At 44.2% G+C, this 23,717-nt stretch overlaps 1 protein-coding gene across 6 annotated transcripts in view; it reads left to right on the top strand.

Annotated features, from left to right (window-relative positions):
* TRRAP (transformation/transcription domain associated protein) overlaps positions 1–23,717 on the top strand; it is a 359,951-nt gene that overhangs the window by 310,612 nt on the left and 25,622 nt on the right. For 5 of the 6 annotated variants that reach the window (XM_033914195.1, XM_033914194.1, XM_033914196.1 and 2 more), the window contains 3 exons: positions 12,016–12,241; positions 16,739–16,956; positions 20,964–21,148. In XM_033914195.1, coding sequence (XP_033770086.1) covers positions 12,016–12,241; positions 16,739–16,956; positions 20,964–21,148 — 629 coding nt within the window. Of the gene's footprint in view, positions 1–11,993; positions 12,242–16,738; positions 16,957–20,963; positions 21,149–23,717 lie in introns of those variants that run through there. The other variant, XM_033914197.1, reaches the window with a different exon arrangement.

Here is a 23,717-nt window from a genome sequence, read left to right as displayed (position 1 = left end):
AAAATAATTTTAGCTAAAGAAATAAGGAGGAAACAATTAACTTTAGCTGAAGAAAAAAGAATTTTAGCTAAAGAGAAAAGGAGGAAGCACTTGGCTTTAGCTAAAGAAAAAAGGAGGAAGCACTTAACTTTAGCTAAAGAAAAAAGAATTTTAGCTAAAGAGAAAAGGAGGAAGCACTTAGCTTTAGCTAAAGAAAAATAATTTTAGCTAAAAAAAAGGAGGAAACAATTAACTTTAGCTGAAGAAAAAAGAATTTTAGCTAAAGAGAAAAGGAGGAAGCACTTGGCTTTAGCTAAAGAGAAAATAATTTTAGCTAAAGAAAAAAGGAGGAAGCACTTAGCTTTAGCTGAAGAAAAAATAATTTTAGCTAAAGAGAAAAGGAGGAAGTACTTAACTTTAGCTAAAGAAAAAAGAATTTTAGCTAAAGAGAAAAGGAGGAAGCACTTAACTTTAGCTAAAGAAAAAAGAATTTTAGCTAAAGAGAAAAGGAGGAAGCACTTAACTTTAGCTAAAGAAAAAAGAATTTTAGCTAAAGAGAAAAGGAGGAAGCACTTAACTTTAGCTAAAGAAAAAAGAATTTTAGCTAAAGAAAAAAGAATTTTAGCTAAAGAGAAAAGGAGGAAGCACTTAACTTTAGCTAAAGAAAAAATAATTTTAGCTAAAGAGAAAAGGAGGAAGTACTTAACTTTAGCTAAAGAAAAAAGAATTTTAGCTAAAGAGAAAAGGAGGAAGCACTTAACTTTAGCTAAAGAAAAAAGAATTTTAGCTAAAGAGAAAAGGAGGAAGCACTTAACTTTAGCTAAAGAAAAAAGAATTTTAGCTAAAGAGAAAAGGAGGAAGCACTTAGCTTTAGCTGAAGAAAAAATAATTTTAGCTAAAAAAAAAGGAGGAAACAATTAACTTTAGCTGAAGAAAAAAGAATTTTAGCTAAAGAGAAAAGGAGGAAGCACTTGGCTTTAGCTAAAGAAAAAATAATTTTAGCTAAAGAAAAAAGGAGGAAGCACTTAACTTTAGCTAAAGAAAAAATAATTTTAGCTAAAGAAAAAAGGAGGAAGCACTTAGCTTTAGCTGAAGAAAAAAGAATTTTAGCTAAAGAGAAAAGGAGGAAGCACTAAAGTTAAGTGCTTCCTCCTTTTTTCTTCTTTCAGATGCACATATGAGTTGGTATAGTAGCCAAATTTGAAAATATTTTATAAATGGACCAATGATGAATACACCACCCCACTAAGGGCATGAAATAAATTTCGATTAGTGTCCTGGGTGTATGAGGTCCTAAGTTAGGTTTAACACCGTAGAAGTTTACTCTCTAAGATTCATCACTTTAGTAAATAAAGCCCATTACAGAGTGGCTCGTTTTAGCTCAGTGTTTCCCAAATCGGTTCCTGAAGTACCCCCTTGCAACCCAGATTTTCATGCACTGTATCCATTGTATGCAATGCATATTCATTATGGATATGCTGCAAACCTCCAGGACCGACTAGGGAAACACTGGTTTAGCTGACCAACCTTATGAGTACTTAGACATATTCTCTTTCACCGTGCCCTTGTTTCCCGGCTTTTTTTTTCTCTCTCATCAAATAACAACTTCCATATAATTCACAATCACTTGAACATCTGAAAATTACCATATGAAAAGTTAATTAAGATGACAGAATATTTATAGACTGATACTCCTCTAACAGCCAGAGCAGTTTGAGCTATCAGTGAAGTGTCAACAGGGAGAGCAAAGGAAGTGCTAATTTGGTGTAACCTCTAAAAGTAATTGAAATTTAAAGCTGTTTAAAGCACCTTCAGCTTGGTAGAAATGAGCATTGTGTATGCTACAGACTGAGCATAAGCATTTGTCCATTAAAGATAATCTGCAGGTGAGATATTTTGTCTCTCTTCTGCAGAGAAAATACTGTCAATAGAGCACAAAAGAGATGGCGGAGGTTACTCTCCTGATCAGGGTCTATATCTTTTCTCCAGTAATGCTGGAGACGGTCAAAGGGAAATACCTGGGAGAGAAGCTGCTTTTTTCAGTGCATGCATCACACAACAGGGCTGACGAGAGACAAAGCCGACCCTGCCGTCTCCTGCCAGCAGTGGTGGCAGCAACTCTCACAAACTGCCTGCAACTGACCAAGAAACCTCCCCTCTGCCGCATCAGGAAGCTACATGAGAGGGAGACAGGGCGCGGCAGAGGGGAAATTTCACGGCCGGCTGCAGGCAGCATGTAAGAGTCTCTGCTGCCGCTGCCAGTGATCCTTTCAAAGAGAGGCTTGTTAAGGGAAGGAGGGAAAGGAGGAGATGTGATCTATGATTTGTGAGTTGCTCTATGCCTAAATAGGTTTAAGGCGACATACACAGGACTGTGGAGTCTAGGATGGCTTTTTTATGGCTGGTGCTGGGTCCCGGGGAATTTTGCCCCCCCCTTCCCCCTCTCGACAGCCCTACACCGGAATGCCTCTATTTCTCCTCAAGCTTCAAATTGGGAAGACTTTGTACAGTGGATTTGTTAACAGCCTCTGACTTTTTTTTTTCACCAAACTTTATTAATGCCAAGGCAAAAGACAACAGACAATAAATTGAACAGATCATTTTGATTTACAGATGAGGAACAGATTATGGTTATGACAGTTTGACAATCAGTTCTATAAGCCCCAAGATCCCCAGCAAAGGAGGTACAGAGTCAGACCAAAAAACGTTTCTGCGTGATTCACAAAAGAAACGATGTAACAGTGCTAGTTGAATTCAGTAAAATAGGAGCAGGACAAAATTAGAGAGATGGTACAGGGAACCAGGAATCCGAATCAGCCCCTTCACCACAGACTGATCTGTTGAAAATATATAGTTGAGAAAAATGCTGTGACTGGACATTCCTATTAGAGAATGACACGGTGACAAAATTCATCACCGTCCCCGTCCCCGCGGATAACCGCGGGAAATAATCCCTTGTCATTTTCTAGTATCTATTTCAACCTCGGTCCTTCTACACCAGCATTCTTCAAAGCAAAGCTTGCGGGTCAGTGGTTGTGGCCATTCATACTCTGATTCTTATGTGAGCCAAGGATAATGAAGCCATTGTGACATCACTGATGTGATTGGCTCTTAGGCACTGGTGGAATGAGGCATTATGACATCACAATATCTGCTCTGGATACCAGAGACAGTCATTCTGTAGTGTCTGTTTCAACCTCAGTCCTTCTACACCAGCATTCTTCAAAGCAAAGCTTGTGGGCAGTGGTTGTGGCCATTCATACTCTGATTCTTCCCTCTCTCCTTAAAGAATGACATGAAGATGGTTTCCCGTGGTTATCCACGGGGACAGTGATGAATTTTGTCACCGTGTCATTCTCTAATTCCTATCAATGGAAGACTGTGCTAACTGGCAGTAAGTTTTAAAGAATCAATAGTTCTCATGATACATTTTGATCATAGAGTTTTGGCTTTCCATTGATTGGTGTGTGGTGCGCTTTGTTCTTGGCACTATACTCTAGACCAGTGGTTCCCAACCCTGTCCTGGAAGACCACCAGGCCAATCAGGTTTTCAGGATAGCCCTAATGAATATGCATGGAGCAGATTTGCATGCCTCTTACTTCCATTATATGCAAATTTCTCTCATGCATATTCATTAGGGCTAGCCTGAAAACCCGATTGGCCTGGTGGTCCTCCAGGACAAGGTTCGGAACCAGTGCTCTAGACCAGTGGTTCCCAACCCTGTCCTGAAGAACCACCAGGCCATTCGGGTTTTCAAGATAGCCCTAATAAATATGCATGAGAGAGATCTGCATATAATGGAGGCGTCAGGCATGCAAATCTGCTCCATGCATATTCATTAGGGCTATCCTGAAAACCCGACTGGCCTAGTGGTCCTCCAGGACAGAGTTGGGAACCGCTACTCTAGACCAGTGTCCTGCAAACTTTCTCGAGCTGCGGCACACTACCTTTAGTGTGCCGCGGCTCGAGGCACCTGGAAGTACGCGGATATTGCTGTGATGACATCACGTGCATGAGTGACGTCATCATGTCGATGTCCGCATGTGTGTGAAGGCCCTCCAGTGGGCGGTGCCAGAGAGAAGGATAGGCGCTGGCGCCCACTGATTGCCTACAGGACGCGCCTCGCCATGAGAGGCAGGTCCGGTAGGCAGTCAGCTGGCGCCGGCGCCTCTCCTCCTCCCCCGTGTACCACGGCACACCTGAAATCTCAGGAGGCACACACACTGCTCTAGACAGATTCTTCTAACTGATTTGGTTAGTAAATTATTCACATAACAGTAAATCATACGGTTCATGGCGCTGGAATGGTATATCATCGATGTTGCAGGAGTTTGACTCTTTTTTTACCAGCTTTCATGTTCTCTAGCATATTTTTACATGTGTAATTTTGGGGGGAAGAGCCAGCAAGCGAAAAACCGTGAATAATCGAAACGGCGAATACGGAGGGAGAAGTGTATTACCTTTATGTTCTGTTCTGTCAGTATTGTGAATGCTGCAATATCAACTAAGCCAGGGGTAGGGAACTCCGGTCCTCGAGAGCCGTATTCCAGTCGGGTTTTCAGGATTTCCCCAATGAATATGGATGAGATCTATTCGCATGCACTGCTTTCCATGGGATCACAGATTTTCATATTCATTGGGGAAATCCTGAAAACCCGACTGGAATACGGCTCTCGAGGACCGGAGTTCCCTACCCCTGAACTAAGCTATGACTGCTAAGGCCTCCTTTTATTAAGCTGCGATGGTGGTTTTAGCGCGCGCTGAATTGCCCCGCGCGCTATACCCTAATGCCAGCATTGAGCCGGCGTTATAGCCGCATAGTGCGGGTTTAGAGCGCGCTAAAATTCTGCGTGCGCTGAAAACACCATCGCAGTTTAGCAAAAGGAGCCCCAAGTATGTACTTTTCACTCAAGTCCGTCCTGTCTATACGGTGAATGTACTTTTGTAACCCGTTCTGGGCTGAAAGAATGAATGAATGAATAAATAAATGTTTTGCTGCACACGGTTTTAAACCAGGCGGTCTGACAGCGATTTTGCAGCGACTTGATACGATCTGCATATCATGTGTGCATTATAAATCGCACGATGTGCTCTGAGGCACAGCAGTTGCGTGACAGTGGATAATAGGAGTTGTGAACCGTGTGATTAGATTTAATGGATGAAGGCAACAAGGGAAGGAAACAACAGGGTTAAGATACTGCTGAATTCAAAGCTTCGTTTTGATAAATCTGATTTGTGTTGGTTATTTTTTTTTTTTTTTCAGTAGACCCAGTGAGTATTACAGTCACTTAGGATTGTACTGTTTTAACAGTTACATTTTTTAAAATTCCCTATTGTACTTTTGCTTTCTTTCACTCTGTCTGCATATACCTTTACACTGACTTGGGGATTTTATATACTACTAGTCTATAAGCCCGTTATATTAACGGATGCTAGAATAGATGTGTGTGTCTGCCTTTCTTTCTCTCTCTCTCTCCTTGGCCGCTTTCTGTCTGTCTTTCTTTCTGTCTCTCTCTTTCCTCGGCTGTCCCCCTGTCCAGCAGTAGGCCTTCTCCCTTCGTTTTACCTCCCCCCTGTCCAGCAGCAGCCCTTCTCCCTTCATTTTACCTCCCCCTGTCCAGCAGCACTTCTTCCCTGCTCCCCTTGTCCAGCAGTAGCCCTTCTCCCTTCCTTTTACCTCCCTCATGTCCAGCAGCACCCCTTCCCTGTTCCCCCTGTCCAGCAGCAGCCCTTCTCCCTTCGTTTTACCTCCCCCCTGTCCAGCAGCACCTCTTCCCTGCTTCCCCTGTCCAGCAGTAGCCCTTCTCCCTTCCTTTTACCTCCCTCGTGTCCAGCAGCACCCCTTCCCTGTTCCCCCTGTCCAGCAGCAGCCCTTCTCCCTTCGTTTTACCTCCCCCCTGTCCAACAGCACCCCTTCCCTGTTACCCCTGTCCAGCAGCAGCCCTTCTCCCTTCGTTTTACCTCCCCCCTGTCCAGCAGCACCTCTTCCCTGCTTCCCCTGTCCAGCAGTAGGCCTTCTCCCTTCCTTTTACCTCCTCGCCTGTCCAGCAGCACCTCTTCCCTGCTCCCCATGTCCAGCAGTAGCCCTTCTCTCTTCCTTTTATCTCCTCCCTGTCCAGCATCACCCCTTACCTGATCAACCTGTCCAGTAGTACCCCTTCTTCTTTCCCTGCTTCCCCTGTCCAGCATCCGCTAGCCCGGGCAGCCTCATGGCTTTTGCTAGGCCGGGCCACCTCGCATTATTGAAGTGGGCCAGCCTAGCAAATGCCCCACGACTACTGCATTTGATGGTCGGGGGGTGAGAAGAGGCATCCCGTCAGCGGCAGCGCAGCAGTCAAACCACCACCACCGCTGAACTCGCTGCACGCACCACAAGCCGTCGCAATCCGCCCCCACGAATTTGGCACAGAGTCAGATCTCACAGACGTAGGGATCACAGATTTTCTACTGCGCATGTGCGGTAAGGGTTTTATTATTAAGGATAATTCTGACAAAATTTTAGAAGTCTTTTAGATGCTGAAATACTCCTTGTCTAGGAAAAAGAAAAACAAATGGGCTTTCAGGCAAAGTATCCAAACCTCACTGCCAAGCAAATGTCTGTGAAATTGCTTCAACTGTTCCAGTTATCTATAATGAATAATTTAAGGTTTGAATAAAAATCTCGGTGTCTTTCCCAGTATGTGGAGATCTAGTTTATGTAGAAAAGGTGTGAATATCCATTTCAAATATTTGTCATGATGTAAGGGTAAAAAATGTAATCCACAGAAATGAACATTAGTGAAAAGTTGTTTTATTAATAAATGTAACGAGAAGTTCATGAAGATTAATTATTATGGATTCCTTAGGTCTCAAATCAAATCCAACATCTCACTGAGTTGGGTAGACGTCATTTTAAGTTATGCATCTTTTTATTGTGTTTTTTCCCTGCCCTCCTTGAAAGGATTTTTTTTTTTTTTTCTCTCTCTCTGTGAACAAGCAGGAGCTAAAGGAGCCACATGCTTGGGTGATGCCATCTGACGTACCCAACTGTTCACGTTCCTCTGCATAGATTTGCACCACAAAACTTAACAGGAATTTATATATTTGCCACATGGCAAACATTCTGGCTGATTTACAAGCTCCAATGAGTCTGGAACTACCTTCAGCTTCTGGGCCCTTGAACATTGGGTGCATATGGAGTGCAGGTGTGGCATAGTGGTTAGAGTTGGTGCCTCATCACCCTGCTTTTTGGGTTCAATCCCAGTGCCACTCCTTGTGGGCAAATCACCAGGCACCATAGTTAAATTGTGAGTCTGCCAGGACAGATAGGGGAAATACTCGGAGTATCCGATTAATTTAAAAAAAAAAAAATTGTACACCACCCTGAACTAATTCAAGATAGGGCAGTATATCAAATGCCAATAAACACAAAGGCCTGGATTCTGTAACCAGCACCATGGTCTGCGGCCACCATTTGCTTGTCAATCACGCAGCAACACTGGGTACAGAAATGCCTCTCCGGCAAAGGTAGAGGCGCCTGCCTATGATGTGAATCGTGCCTACGGAGGCACTTTAGGCCACCTAACGCCTCTTCCAACGTTAGCCATGCCCATAGCGGCATTCGGCGATATAAAGCAATTCTGGTGCTGATTTTTATAGGTGCTTTAAAACTCGATTAAATACACCATTTGAACCGCTTTTAACTGAGTTTAGGCGCCTAAAAAAATTGGCGCCAGTTCAAGAATGTGGGCCAAAATGCCAATATGTGTCCACTGCAGTGAGTTCTCCTGTCCTGCTGGAACCTAAGGTCCCAACGGTTCATAGGTCATCTCCCTCTTCCTGCTTCTCTCCATCAGGAGCAGACGTAGTAGGATGACATAAGCCAATCTCTCCTCTTTGGGACCCGTCAGAGCTCCCATATAGGCAATGATTACCACTGATGTGAGCCTCAGAAGCCGGAGATCCCATTGCCAGTCTTGCACATTGCAAGACACTTGGACAGTAGAGGAAACTCCTGGTCCATCAGTCTTCTGAAGGTGAGCGGTAACTATGCCCGAGGCTGCAGGGCTTCCTACCCTTCCTCTTGGGGAAGGTAGTGCGACTGTTTTCAGACTTGCGTGATGGTTTTGGCTTGTGTCGGAAAGCGGGACAGTACCAGAAATCTAGCAGTGGCCTTAGAAGATCCATCGGTTGAAAGGCTGGGTGGGATGCCACCTGGCGATGCTCTCGGCGACACATAACCCCAGACGTGGGCAAGGTGCAGACAGACTTCCCTGTGGACTGAGGAGAGTGCGCTCTGAATGAGGCAATATTCTGGCTCATTGTGGATCACTGGGGTATGCTGGAGTTTGATCTGCTGGTGTTCGTGGGTAATGGAAAGTGTTGACCGTTTTCCAGTCCCAAAACCATGGCAGACTTGGCAGGAATCGATGGGGTGAATGCAGATTTATTCCACTCGGATACTACTGTAGGCACTTCCTCCTTGGCCTCTGGTAGGCAGGGTCTTATGTTGTTTTTCTTTTGGATTATATGCTATGCAGACTAATCCACCTCTTGTGCTTGATATAAACTAAACTAAACCTTAAGTTTGTATACCGCATCATCTCCACAGAAGTGGAGCTTGACACGGTTTACAGGAATTAATAAAGAAAGGAACTCCAATGGAAAGAAGAAGGGCTTAGTAAAAAGGAAAGAAAGAGGGGACTTAGTATAGTGGAGAGGGAGGGAGTAGTTACATTTTGGAGAAAAGCCAAGTTTTCAAATGTTTTCTGAAGCGTTGGAGGGAGGTCGAACTCCGAAGAGGGGCAGTAAAGCTGTTCCACAGCTCGGTGATCCTGAAGAAGAGGGATGTTCCAAGTTTGCCTGTGTGGGATATGCCTTTTAAAGAGGGGAAGGATAGTTTGAATTTTTGAGTGGATCTGGTGGAGTTAGGATTCGAGGAGAGCCAAGAAAGTGGAAAAAGGGGAGGAAGGATGCCGTGAAGAGATTTGAAGGCTAGATAGGCGCATTTGTAGTTAACCCCGAGGATAACTGGGAGCCAGTGAAGCTTAGACAGAAGCGGGGAGACGTGGTCAAATTTGCTTTTTGCGAAGATTAGTTTAGCCGCGGTGTTCTGAATCCGCTGCAGTCTGAGAAGACTTTTCTTTGTTAGGCTTAAGTAGATGGAGTTGCAGTAATCCAGTCTGGATAGAATAATGGATTGGACGAGGACAGCAAAGTGTTGTTGGTGGAAGCAGGATCTGACTTTCCTTAACATGTGAAGGTTGAAAAAGCATTTTTTTACTAAGGAGTTGAGGTGATCGTTGAAGGACAGTGTAGAGTCAATGATGATTCCCAGAACTTTGCTTGAGTGCTCAAGCTGCAGTTTGGTGCCAGAGGATAGTGGGATGAGGGTGGGCAGCTGATCTAATTTTGGGCCGAGCCAAAGTACCAACGTTTATATCCCGCAAATGTCAGCTAGGAATCATTGCAGCTTATGTAATATTAGAAATGCTACAGAGACGTAGACATCGTGCAGGAGACTGCAGAGGAATGGGTCAGAGAAGTGAGGAGAAAAGATGTGTTTTCAGCGCTTTCCTGAACTGGAAGTGTGTGGGTGTTTGTCGAAGGCTGCCCGGGAGGCTGTTCCAGATTCTGGGGCCCTGGAACTCGAAGGTGGTCTCGAAGAGAGCCTGCCTTAGAACATGGCGGGCGGAGGGGGGTCATAGATTCCAGCGTTGGATTGTCCCCGAGTTGTGGAAGGTGTGTGTGATTCGGATGGCGGATACGAGCCTAGCTGAGTTTTCTCCGCATATGACCTTGTGCACCATGCAGGCAACTTTGAATTGGACCCTGCTTCTGACTGGCAGCCAGTGTAGTTCCTTAAGGAGAGGTGTACATAAGAACATAAGAATAGCCTTACTGGGTCAGACCAATGGTCCATCAAGCCCAGTAGCCTGTTCTCCCAGTGGCCTATCCAGGTCACTAGTATCTGGCCAAAACCCAAGGAGTAGCAATATTCCATGCTACTGATCCAGGGCAAGCAGTGGCTTCCCCCATGTCTTGTGTAAGATTGCTATACTGTTTTATAAGAGAGATTTTACACATGGGTATTACCATCTATGTGCGAACATGACTGCTTGCTTATGGGATATAACATAAATGAGAACTAGATCAGTGGTTCTCAACTCTGTCCTGGAGGACCACCAGCCAGTCAGGTTTTCAGGATAGCCCTAATGAATATGCATGAAGCAGATTTGCATGCCTGTCACCTCCATTATATGCAAATCTCTCTCATGCATATTCAATAGGGTTATCCCAAAAACCCGTCTGGCTGGTGGTCCTCCAGGACAGGGTTGGGAACCACTGAACTAGATGATCAGACGAGAGCGACCTTCCGTTCAGTAGTTAGTAATGATGGAACAAAAAAAAAATCGGTTTTCAGGTAGCCTATTACCATGGTAAAACACAGTTTTCCCTTGGGAATGGCTTTTAAGAGTATGGTAGTTCTATGCGTATTTAATCATGAGGTGTCCAGTGAGCCACCGAGAAGTTGTTTTGCTAGTATTATAAGTCTGTGTATGGGTTTTGATCTGCCTAGTGTGGTCTTCACAGATTGCTAGATGTATATATAAACGAGCTTAGTTCAGCATTATAAAATGGAAGTTCATTTCCTATCAATCATTTAATCAGTTAAGCCGTGCCATATCCATATGAACACTTACAGGAGCTGCTAGAATTTCACTTCATTATTATGTCTTTGAACTTGATCTCATACTTATCTGTACCCTTTTAATTTAATCTCTACAGTCTCATTTAATTCCCTTTCTGTCTACTTCCTTGCTCACACACAATTTAGGCATGATCCTTCCTTGCAAAATGTCTGCCCATGTCCCTCACCCCAGTTTCAGGCACCAGTGCAGTGCTTTATCTCCAGTTGTGAAAACATCCAGCATAACCTCTGATCACTCAGAAGATGTACTCATCAAACATTGCCACAAGGATAAGCACAGTCTTTTTTGGTTAAACCCTTTTTAATTGAGTTTAGACAGGGGATTTTGAAGATTACTGAATCTGGTCATTGCATATACTTTGGAATCAAGATTTCCTTTGAGGAAAGGCTAAAGTGGCCAGGGCTCTTCAGCCTGGTGAAGAGGGGTTTTTCATTCTTTGGTGGTGTGAGGGGGTCATGACCACTGGGGGAGTAAGGGGGGGGTCATGCCTTAAATCCTCCAGTGGTCTTATTAGTTTGGGCACCTTTGTGGAACTTAGATGTAGCTCAAACAGGTCTAACTGTCGGTGTCTTAAGTTCCCTTTAGGAAAGCTTTGATTATGACTGTGGTACGTCCAGGTTGAGACCCGCCCGATTCCCACCCATAACACACCTCCCAACACGTCCCTTTGCTCTGGACGCACAGCAGCTTAGAAGTGCTGCTGCATATCCAGAAAGTAGTATCTAAATTTTGATTATCGGCATTTGGACGTCCCTTCTATTAGGACGTCCAAGTGCAGACTTAGTCTGGTTTTTGGACGTTTTAAAGTTTTTGATTATGAGCCCCATAAAATATATGCAAAGTGGCTGAATTCTATCACAGTCCATGTACAGTAATTTAAGCCCTTTCCTGGCTCTTCCCAAATCTTGACCGTTTTAAAAGCATAACCCTAGGCCAAATGGCAACTTGAACAACCAAATGTTATCTGTATGTGCCAGCAATGATTGAAAAAGACAAAAAAAAGGTAGTCTGTGTAATCTGTATCTGCTCCTGACTGCAGGTCTGGATTTTGAAAATCAGACCTGGAGTCCTTTTCGGGACAGATTTGCTGGAAATTGACATCCTCTGTTCATCTAATCTGCTATTTTTCCATAAATATGAAATTTGTTGATTTGAAAAAGAAGAAGCAAGGAGATGCATCAGATCTGGTATAAACCTGAAATTGCAAAATGTAAAAGTATTCCAGGTGAGTAAATCTAATTACAAGATTTAACTGTTTGCAATTAAGTCTCAGCAACAGCAGTTTTTAGCAGTTTGTTTTACGACTTGTTGAAAATTTTCAGCTTTTCGTGTTCTGGCTTTCAGACTTTGACTTCAGTGTGCCGGGCTCCATGAAACTCCACAATCTTATCTCTAAACTCAAGAAATGGATCAAAATCCTTGAGGCGAAGACCAAGCAGTTGCCAAAGTTCTTCCTTATAGAGGAAAAGTGTCGCTTTCTCAGCAACTTCTCTGCTCAAACGGCGGAGGTGGAGATCCCCGGAGAGTTCCTCATGCCAAAGCCGACGCATTACTACATCAAGATTGCAAGGTAAACTTCTCATTGGGCGACAGAAGTTCGGTGCCAACACAGACTACTTTGTCTGAAATAATAAGGTTCCTTAAAATATGATTGAAAGACGGTCATGTTGGACTTAATATTCAGGTGGCGACAGCGTTTTGCTGATTGTCACCGGAGTTATTCATGGATATTTAGTGTTGGGCCGTGTCCAGCCTTCACCATTGACTATCCAGTTGATGCATGGCCAGTTAAGTTGACATTTGCCGCTTAAGTGGTGAATAAACACTACATAAGTGGCAAAGTGTTAACTCCAACCCCCTTCTCCCTCGGAATACCCCCTTAATAGCCAGCTTTCGCTTAGGCTCTAACCGTTAATTTTCAACAGAGATAACCTTTCAAGTGCCACTGGAAATTAGCGGATAGCCCCGAACAAGGGATTTAACTAGTCAGTGGCCCTTTCTGGCCAGTTAAATCATTCTGAATATCGCCCTGCTAGTTTTTTTCAGGTTTGGTAGACTGCCCGTGGGTTATATCCCAGGCTGATGTGCCCTGTCATTGGGAATATTGATGGTGTGATATACATACAAAAAACAAAAGGAATTGTCCGAAAAAAATCCAGAGAAAACCAAAAAAACTCTGTGGAGTGACGATGTTCCTAAATGGACTTTATTTGAAAGTGTCAAAGTTCCAAAGGTACACTGAAATCATCCACATAAAATAATTTCATCCACATAAAAATAAATCATCCACATAAGAGCCTTAAAGGACCTAGTCCGCTAGGGATACAGGACCCAACACGGTCCGCTTTTCGACAAAAAGTCTTCTTTAGGGGTCCCTGGGGGTCTTATAAAGGTGAATACGTGGGAAACAATTGTGTGGTGAGCCGGAAGTGAGACACTGCTTGCATTTGCAATGGAAAGGGGATATACATACATGCATACGACCTCCTTGCAACTTCAATTCATGTCTTCTAGATCTACTGCTTCCCTATCTCTGAAGAAGATTGGTTTATACGAGTTAATATTTTTTGAGTATTTAAAGGTCTGTATCATATTTCTACGCTCCCTCCATTCCTCTAGGGCAGGGCTGCCCAAGTCCGGTCCTCGAGATCTACTGGCAGGCCAGGTTTTCAGGATATCTACAATGAATATGCATGAGAGAGATTTGTATACCAAGAAGTCAGTGCAGGCAAATCTTTCTCATGCATATTCATTGTGGATATCCTGAAAACCTGGCTTGCCAGTAGATCTCGAGGACCAGACTTAGGCAGCCCTGCTCTAGGGGTATACATATTCAGGTCTTCAAGTCTCTTCTCAGTCTGAGAAAGGACTTAGGTGTTGCTTATGATACGTCAAACCCCCATGCTCACTCTGTACCATCAGCTATTAGAAATGATTAGGAAAAGAATAGTTGAAAATTAAGCCAGTGCTGGTCAGACTTCTGTGCAGCCACTTGGTCCTCCATGCACACCTTCACCAAGCACAGGTTCCCTCCCGGGAGGGACAGCAACCACTAGCACAGCCTTGACAAACACTGATCAAGTAGGGTGTTATAGATATTGATTAAGTAGGTCTTCCAGCACTCCTTCCTAGACTGAATGTGGAATAGGCAAGTATGAATTCTCACATGCAAGTACGATTTGTCACTGTTGACCAGTTGGTTTCTCCTTGGGGTGATAGTGTCCGAAGATCTAAAGGCGAAAAAACAGTGTGACAAGGCAGTGGCTGCTGCCAGAAGGATTCTGGGCTGTATAAAGAGAGGCGTAGTCAGTAGAAGGAAGAAGGTGTTGATGCCCCTGTACAGGTCATTGGTGAGGCCCCACTTGGAGTATTGTGTTCAGTTTTGGAGACCGTATCTAGCGAAAGACGTAAGAAGACTTGAGGCGGTCCAGAGGAGGGCGACGAAAATGATAGGAGGCTTGCGCCAGAAGACGTATGAGGAGAGACTGGAAGCCCTGAATATGTATACCCTAGAGGAAAGGAGAGACAGGGGAGATATGATTCAGACGTTCAAATACTTAAAGGGTATTAACGTAGAACAAAATCTTTTCCAGAGAAAGGAAAATGGTAAAACCAGAGGACATAATTTGAGGTTGAGGGGTGGTAGATTCAGGGGCAATGTTAGGAAATTCTACTTTACGGAGAGGGTGGTGGATGCCTGGAATGCGCTCCCGAGAGAGGTGGTGGAGAGTAAAACTGTGACTGAGTTCAAAGAAGCGTGGGATGAACACAGAAGATTTAGAATCAGAAAATAATATTAAAGATTGAACTAGGCCAGTTACTGGGCAGACTTGTACGGTCTGTGTCTGTGCATGGCCGTTTGGAGGAGGATGGGCAGGGGAGGGCTTCAATGGCTGGGAGGGTGTAGATGGGCTGGAGTAAGTCTTAACAGAGATTTCGGCAGTTGGAACCCAAGCACAGTACCGGGTAAAGCTTTGGATTCTCGCCCAGAAATAGCTAAGAAGAAAAAAAAAAAAAATAATAATAATTTAAATTGAATCAGGTTGGGCAGACTGGATGGACCATTCGGGTCTTTATCTGCCGTCATCTACTATGTTATATGTTACTATGTGGTCTGTACCCTGAAAATGGCTTGAGCTGTTCAAGATCAAGTGTGTATGTGTTATCTTAGGATTTTATCTTGTTGGGCAGACTGGATGAACCATGCAGATCTCTATCTGTCATCATCTACTATGTTATCCTACATACCCTGTCAAACAGATAATTTAATCACTTAAAAAATGGAGAAAAGACCTCAGTGTCATATAAGTGTATTCTGAAAACTTTAACACCCCTACAGACAACCCTGTATCAACAACCAGTTGAAACAGGAAGACGCATCCTCGGTCAGAAAAACTCCATTAGATTATTAGTAATTTACCACTTAAAGTGCACGTTTCTCAAAAATAGTGCAAAAAAATCAATATGCAGTGTTATATATGTATGGTGAAAAAAACCGCACTTAATCTGAAAGCAGTCTTTTGCCGTGCCGTGCAGTTGAAGCAGAAAAATCGCCAGGAAGAGCAAACGCTAAGGGCTCCTTTTACGAAAGTGCGCTAAGCGTTTTAGCGCAAGCACCAGATTAGCGCGCGCTAGCTGAAAATCTGCCGCCTGCTCAAAAGGAGGTGGTAGCGGCTAGCGCGCACTATTTCGCGCGTTAAGGCCCTAACGCGCCTTTGGAAAATAGCCGTCTGTAATAGCCGTTCTCCGATTCTTATTCAATCTCAGAATTTCCAATAGGGCCCCTGTTTTGCCGAAGCTCCCTCGGGGAAATGAGCACTAGTTATCCCACAAACAAACCCTACATACCCTACCATTTGTTTCCAGAATAGGAGTAGTTGTAGAGGACATAGTGAATCCAGTATCTGTGGTTTAGACCCTGCTTTTTGGGTCTCCCCTAGCCTTTCTGTCTCTGTCCTATCAAAAATTGTTTTGGTATTTCTTTTCTGTATTCTGCTTTATTGCAATTACCAAGGAAGATAGTAATGTCAATCCCCATGAAGCAGGTTCTAACTTCCGCCAAATCTGAGTAAAGATTAAGTGAAAAACCAGTGGGCCATAGTCACTGGGGGGGGGGGAGGGGGCAATCAAGGCAAATACCAGTTTTGCACCGTTCTTTCACAGAACTTTCCATGATAACTGGTTCTGTAGCAGAGAATGACACGGGGACAAATTTGTCCCCCCGTAGGAACTCAATTTCCCCGTCCCATCCCTGCGAGTTTTGTCGCTGTCCCTGTCCCGTTCCTGTAAGCTCTGGCTTAACCACACAGGCCTCGAACACTTACGATTTTAAAGTGTTTGAGGCTTGTGCAGATGAGAATGGAGCCTGCAGGAATGGGGCAGGGACAGAAAAAGAACTCGCCAGGACGGGAAAACAAGTTCCCGCGGGGACGAGGAAAAATTTGTCCTCTTGTCATTCTCTGTTCTGTAGCTTTTAACAAGATACAGAAAGGTTAATCTTCCTAATTACTGAAAAACACAGTTTTGAGTATTTTATGGATTGCTTTGTCTCTCAATTTCCACCTTTATTTTCTAAGTTTATTTAAGATTTATCGTATGTTTTATTGCTAAATTTCAAATTACTGCTTTCTTTTCACTGATATCCAAGTACAGAAATACTGAATTTATCTGTTACTTGCAGCAGAATAGCATTTAATCTTATTATAGACTGGACAAACAGTTGTATAGTTTTATAGAAAACTACTGTACTGTATCATCTGTGTCATGGAATTATGGTATTTTTATAGCTTTGCAGACTGGATAGCACCTTTCTCAGTTCAGTTAACAAAGTATTATAGTCTGCGAGAGACAGAGAAGGGATTTTATTTCCTTCATCTTGTTTTCAGCAGCTTTTTCCTGCTCGTGAAGCCAATCAGTCATCGGATTCTCAATGGCTGACTGGATCAGCTTTTCTTACCTGTCCAGTGTTTCCTTTCAAATAGGCCCTGCTTTCATGTGAGAGGAGAAATGAAACCTTAGACTTTGAAGGCTCGACTGCTTTTATCTCGCATTTCTCCTCTCTCACTAGATTTATGCCTCGAGTGGAAATTGTACAGAAGCATAACACTGCGGCGAGAAGACTCTACATCCGAGGCCATAATGGAAAGATTTATCCCTATCTTGTCATGAATGACGCTTGCCTGACAGAGTCACGGAGGGAGGAACGGGTTTTACAGCTCCTTCGCCTTTTGAACCCCTGTTTAGAAAAAAGAAAAGAAACCACAAAGAGGCATTTATTTTTCACAGGTACTGGGTGTTCTTTTTTCATTCTCTTTGGTGATGGTCTATAACAGTGTTCTTCATTGTGGACCGGCAAAAATAAAAGAATTATTTTGTGGACCGGCAAACTACTAAGACTGAAATTTAAAAAAAATGTCTCCGCCCCATCCATGCAGCTCGGTCCCCGTCCCGTCCCCATGAACTCGATCCCTGTCTCCATCCCGTGTACAGGGAGTGGGGAAAGAGAGAGAGATCCATGGTGCATCTCTACCACTCCCTCTACTGCCATATCCAACATTTTTCCCTCTCTCATCCCCCAGATCATGTGCAGCATTTTTCACTATTGCCCACCAGCCCCATGGCCAATATTTCTCCTATCACCCCCTCTCCAGCACCATGCAACACCTCTCTCTCCATCACTATGTCCAGCATTCCTCCCCCTTGCATCCCCCGCAATCTGTCCCTCTGTTCCCTTTCCATAGCCAATATTTCTCCCTCTCATCCTTCTCTTCCCCATGTATCTCTTCCTCACTCCTCTCTCTCTCTCTCTCTCTATGCCCAACAATTTTCCTCTTTCTTCCTTTCCCCATGTGCACCATCTTTCCCTCTCACTTACACACTCATCCCCAACAATTCTCCCTTTCTATCCCCTCCCTTGTGTCCCAAGTTCATTTCTTCTGTGTCCCAAGATCATGACCCACTCCCTGCCTTCTAACCTTTGTCCCATATTCATGCCCCTCTTATGTCCCAATGTGCTTCTCCCCCCCCCTTTTCTCCCTTCAGGACCATCCAGCCTCTGCCAAAGCTGGATCGGTGTCTCCTGCAAGCGTGTGTCCGTCTTTCCTTCCAGCTTGGTTGCTTCTTATCTTCAGCGCCAGCTGCACTTGTTTGCCGGGACAGCGTGCAGCGGCTCTTGCATGCTGCTGACCCGGTTCTGGTTCCGGGTCAGCCACGTGCAGCATGCAAGAGCCACTGTGCACTGTCCCGGCAAACAAGTGCAGCTGGCGCTGAAGATCAGGAGCAGCCAAGCCAGAAGGAAGACGGACACGCGCTTGCAGGAGACACTAATTCTTCACGGACCAGCAGGAAATCTTTACGGACTGCCGGTTGAAGAACACTAGCGTAGAATATTTAATCCTACTGTTTGAGCAAAATAACCTTCAGAGTTGCATTACCACAGTTTACAATTAAAAGAATTTCAAGACGTGTCTGCTAGAACTGCTTCCCCCTCCTCCCCCCCCAAAAAAAAAAAAAGTGTATAAAGTTCAGGTTAATATGTTTGGATATATTTACAACCTCTTTTACAAAGCCGCGTTAGCGGCCCTGAAGCCCATAGAAATTTAAAGGGTTTCGGGGCTGTTGCCGCACGGCTTTGTAAAAGAGGCCGTTAGAGCGAGTAATTGTGTACCACTTTACTACCCTGTGTATAAAAAAAACTGAAAAATTGTAGAAAAACTTAAGTAAATCTGCTGTTTTCAACTGGGAGTAAACCATCTCAGCAAACATAACAGATGGCATCTTTGGCTCCCTACATTAGGCTTTTCAGTAAAATATCACACTGCAACATACCAAAATGGCACATTCTATACAAACATTTTCTGAATTGAAAGTGATATTTTAAACTTGGTAATTATTTTATTGTGAGTTTTAAGAAGGGTTTTGGAAATTCCTGGAGGAAAAGTCCCTAGTCTGTTATTGAGAAAGACATGGGGGAAGCCACTGCTGGCCCTGGTATAGCTAGCATAGAATCTTACTACTCTGGGGATTCCGCTTGGAATGTTGCTCCTATTTGGTTCCGGCATCTTGCTACTCTGAGATTCTGCATGGAATCTTGTTACTCTTTGGGACTCTGGAATGCTGCTATTTTGGGTTTTGTCCAGGTACTAGGGATTGATGGACCATTGGTCTGACCCAGTAAGGCTATTCTTATTTTGTGCCCATGAGCCAGTTCTGGCTTTGCCCACCCCTGCTATAGCCAGTTGTGAGACAAATGTACAAGGGACAACCATTTCTGCTGCAACAGATCCGTGCATCTTTACAGAATAGAGTATGTCAAGGAGGGAAGATCATTAAAATAAGATTTTGTTTATTTGTCAAGTCACCCAGCAGTCTAAGTTGCTGTGGTTTATGAATGTAGGAAAATTACTCCTATTCTGATAGCATGCATATTTGTATGTATATAGTCATGAATATATAATTTTCATATATGGCTTATTGTTATCATTGGAAGTGTTTCACAATAACAGAAATGTTAAATTAATTTAAAAAACCATTTCACTCACACTCAACTCACACGGGCCCCGATGCTCTAAAGTCGCCGTTAAAATCCTGCGAGCCGTTGCAGTGGCGGTAAATTTCTGATTTCAAAACAACGAGCAATGCTCCCAAAACTTTACATGCAAATGAAGTCTATGGAAATACCATCTGATCAGTCGTTGGAGAAAGCGACTGATAGATGTGCAGAATAGTTCACAGAAAGAGACATTAATGTTCACATGCACCAAGAAAAGCTACGCCGTAGGCATGCTTTATTGTAGCACATTTTAGGTGAACGTCTTAAGCGTCATTGCGGGGGACAGAGAACTGCCAGCAAACCGCAAATTATTGTTATTTTTTGTTTTAACTTTCACCATGCAGTTGACAGCCCCAGTCCTGCTGGTATACGCTTTTAATGAATGCATCTGAGATAGAGAATGACACGGTGGTGGTTACCCGCGGCTAGCCGCGTTTAGCCGCGGGTAACCCGCCAAAACGGTGACCAAAAAAAAATGGTCACCGCGAGTTCGGGGATGAGGCTATTCACCGCCCCGTGGAGCGGTGAATGGTAGCACGGGGCGGTGAACAAAGAGTGAACGCGCGATGAACGAGCATTCGAACCGGCAGCCCACTCTCTCCTGCCGGCCGTCCATGCATCTCCCTCCCTCCTTTTCCCTTACCTTTTCTTCTTAAAACTGGCGATTTCTATAAGGCTACGAGCTGTATTACAGCCGGAGCCTTGAAGTCGCGTCGCGTTGCCTGCTGGTAAAAGTCTCCTCTGACGCAACTTCCTGTTTCTGGTTGCATCGGAGGATACTTTTCTAGCAGGCAACCCGACGCGACTTCAAGGCTCCAGCTGTAATACAGCTCGTAGCCTTATAGAAATCACCAGTTTTAAGAAGAAAAGGTAAGGGAAAAGGAGGGAGGGAGGGAGGGAAATGCACGGCTGGCCAGCGGGAGGGAGCTGATGGACCACGTGAAGGGTGCTGGGGGTGGGGGAATGGAGAGGAGAAGATGCTGAAGACGGGGATGGGGCCGGGGCAGTGAAAGAGACAGTGGGGTGGTGAAGGGGACGGCAGAGACGGGGACTAGGCGATGAAAGGGACAGCGGGGACGGGGCGGTGCAGAGGATGGTGGTCCGGGGACGGGGCGGTGACGGGGACAGAATTTTTCCCCATGTCATTCTCTAATCTGAGACACATGTTTAACACACGCAGTTCAACGCTACCGGCACCTCCAGATATGCCGGTAATTTTGGAGCATTAAAGGATGGCACTTCATTTTACGCATCACCTGGAAATGTCTGGGCATTGCCCGGAGTGCTCGTTTTTAATATTTATGAGCTAATTATAATACAACTGTAGGAGGCTTCAATGATGCGTGGAAAAAGACTGCGCAGAGCCATTTTGTGCATCGGAAGCTAAAATACTTTAACGCTAAACCGGTTAAAACTGGTTTATTGTTGATCATTAAATGCGCTGTGACTTTAGAGCATTGGGGCCTCTCTCACGTTGTTTCTTGTCATGATTTGCAATGCAGTTTGTAAGTGAATTCCATCCCTGATTGCTTACAAGAAGACTTCTTTTATTCTACCAGGTTCTTAGATTTTGCCAGAAAGGAATTTTATAACTCCTTTTCCCACTCCTGTTATCCGAATAGCTTTTAGACCCATAGTTCATCAGTTTTTTTGCAGCATTTTGAAATTTGCATTAATTCATTGTGTGTTTTGTTTTCTTCTGATTTCTTTTCTCTGGCCTCTCTTCTGAAATATTTTCCAGTCCCTCGAGTAGTGGCAGTGTCGCCACAGATGCGTCTGGTGGAGGACAACCCCTCATCCCTTTCCCTGGTGGAGATCTATAAACAGCGCTGTGCCAAGAAAGGCATTGAGCACGACAACCCTATTTCTCGCTACTATGACAGGCTGGCCACAGTCCAAGCACGAGGGACTCAAGCCAGCCACCAGGTACGGGATCTGAGATTAATAAGGTTGGAGTAGAGAATGACACCGGGACAAATTTTTCCCATCCCCACGGGAACTTATTGTCCCGTCCTGGCGAATTCTTTTCCTGTCCGTGCCCCATTTCTGCAAGCTCTGTCCTCATCCGCACAAGCCTCAAACACTTTAAAATCATAAGTATTCAAGGCTTGTGTGGTTAAGGCAGAGCTTACAGGAATGGGACAGTGACAAAACTCGCGGGGACGGGATGGGGTAAATTGAGTTCCTGTCCCCGTGTCATTCTGTACACTGCACCACTCTAAAAATCAAAATGTAGTAAAAGTGAGCCAAGGAGAGGACAATCAAGCCATTGTGACATCACTGATGAGATTGGCTCTTATTGGTGGGATGAGGCATTATGATGTCACAATACCAGCTCTGGTCTGGTTATCAGAGGCTGAAACTTTTCACACTATTTATTTATTCAAATTTCTATACTGTTTCCAAGTAGAGAATGACACAGGGACAAATTTTTCCCCCTCCCTGCAGGAACTCATTGTCCCATCCTGGCGAGTTCTTTGCGTGTTCCTGCCCCATTCCTGCAAGCTCCGTCCTCATCTGCACAAGCCTCAAACACTTTAAAATCATAAGTGTTCGAGGCTTGTGCAGTTAAGGCGGAGATTACAGGAATGGTGCAGGGACAGTGACAAAACTCACGGGGACAGAATGAGGAAATTGAGTTCCTGCAGGGACAAATTTGTCCCCATGTCATTCTCTGGGTTGGAGCCCTTGTCTTAAGAACTTTAAAAACACCATTCTTCATATGTTCTCTTCACAAAAGAGGCAGTTAGGGTGTGCTTTCTTTCCTTAGTAAAAGACTGTCTATAATACTGTTGTAAACTGATGCATTAAGAACATAAGAACTGCCATCTCCGGCTCAGACCTGCGGTCCATCAAGTCCGGTGATCCGCACACGCGGAGGCCCAGCCAAATGTGCACCTGGCATAATTTTATTCACCCATATCCCTCTATGCTTCTCATAAGGAGATGTGCATCTAGTTTGATTTTAAATCCTTGAACGGTGGATTCCACAATAACCTCTGGGAGAGCATTCCAGGTGTCCACCACCCACTGCGCGAAGCAGAACTTCCTGATATTCGTCCTGGACTTGTCCCCCCTTAACTTCAGTCCATGTCCTCTTGTCCGTGTCACATTAGACATTGTAAATAATTTTTTGTCCTGCTCTATTTTGTCGATTCCCTTAAGTATTTTGAAAGTCTCGATCATATCCCCTCGCAGTCTCCTCTTCTCCCCTTTGTGTCCTGGGCCTGTAGACTGAGTCATTTCTTAGGCTACTGGATGGAAAAGTAAAAAGAGGTTGGCCTTTGCTTTTCCTAGGAACGATGTGCAGCCAATTAGCAGTGTGCTATTCAATATATGATATGCGTAAACTTGATTTGCATACACTTCCTCCATTATATACAAATGTCTTTCATGCACATTCATTGTGGATATCCTGAAAACCTGACTGGCAAGGGGAAGACATGATTGAGACGTTTAAATATATCACCGGTCGTATCGAGGAGGAAGATGATATTTTCTTTCTTAAAGGACCCTCGGCCAGAAGAGGGCATCCGCTAAAAATCAGGAACGGGAAATTTCATGGCGACACCAGGAAGTATTTAATTTAATTTAATTTTATTTTATTTCTTGTATACCGCTATACCGTGAGATTCAAAGCGGTTTACAGTAAAGATGCATTAAAGATACAAATAAAATAAAAATAAATAAAGATAGGTACTTGGAAGTTCTCTAACTGTCCCGAAGGCTCACAATCTAGCTAAAGTACCTGAAAAAAAAAAAAATATATATATATATATTTCTTCACCGAAAGAGTGGTCGATCATTGAAATAAACTTCCAGTGCATGTGATTAAGGCCAGCAGCGTGCCAGATTTTAAAAGTAAATGGGATACGCATGTGGGATCTCTAAGAGGGTAAAGTTTGGGGGAGGGTCATCAGAGTGGGCAGACTTGATGGGCTATGGGATATCTAAGAGGGTAAAGTTAGGGGGGTGGGTCTTTAGTGTGGGAAGACTTGATGGGCTATGTCCCTTTTCTTCCGTCATTTTTCTATGTTTCTATGTTGAGAAACAATCTCAGCTCTGGAGTGTTGCTCTCAATGGGGTTCCGGAATCTTGCTATTCTTTGAGATGCTGGAACTCCTTGGGTGGAAGAGCTTGGTTTGATTGGAAGAGTTTGTGTGGAAGAGCTTGGTTTGATTCCAGGCTGAGCTTTCATTCTGTAATCCAACCAGGGCTAGTGGTGGGGAAGAAGTGTCCTGGGCACGAATAAATGATGGCACCTGCTGGCCTCTAGTGGGAATCGAGGTTCTGTGGTACTCAGCCAAAGGCTAGGGAAGGTTCTAAAATGGTGGTTCCCAACCCTACCTGGGAGGTCCATCAGCAAGTCAGGTTTTCAGGATAGCCCTAATGAATATGCATGGAACAGATTTGCATTACTGCCACCTCCATTATAAGCAAATCTCTCTGATGCATATGCATTAGGGCTATCCCGAAAACCCCGACTGGATGGTGG

This window comes from Geotrypetes seraphini, chromosome 11 (assembly GCF_902459505.1).
Source record: "Geotrypetes seraphini chromosome 11, aGeoSer1.1, whole genome shotgun sequence".
NCBI lineage: Eukaryota > Metazoa > Chordata > Amphibia > Gymnophiona > Dermophiidae > Geotrypetes > Geotrypetes seraphini.
This window is presented reverse-complemented; position numbering and strand designations above follow the sequence as displayed.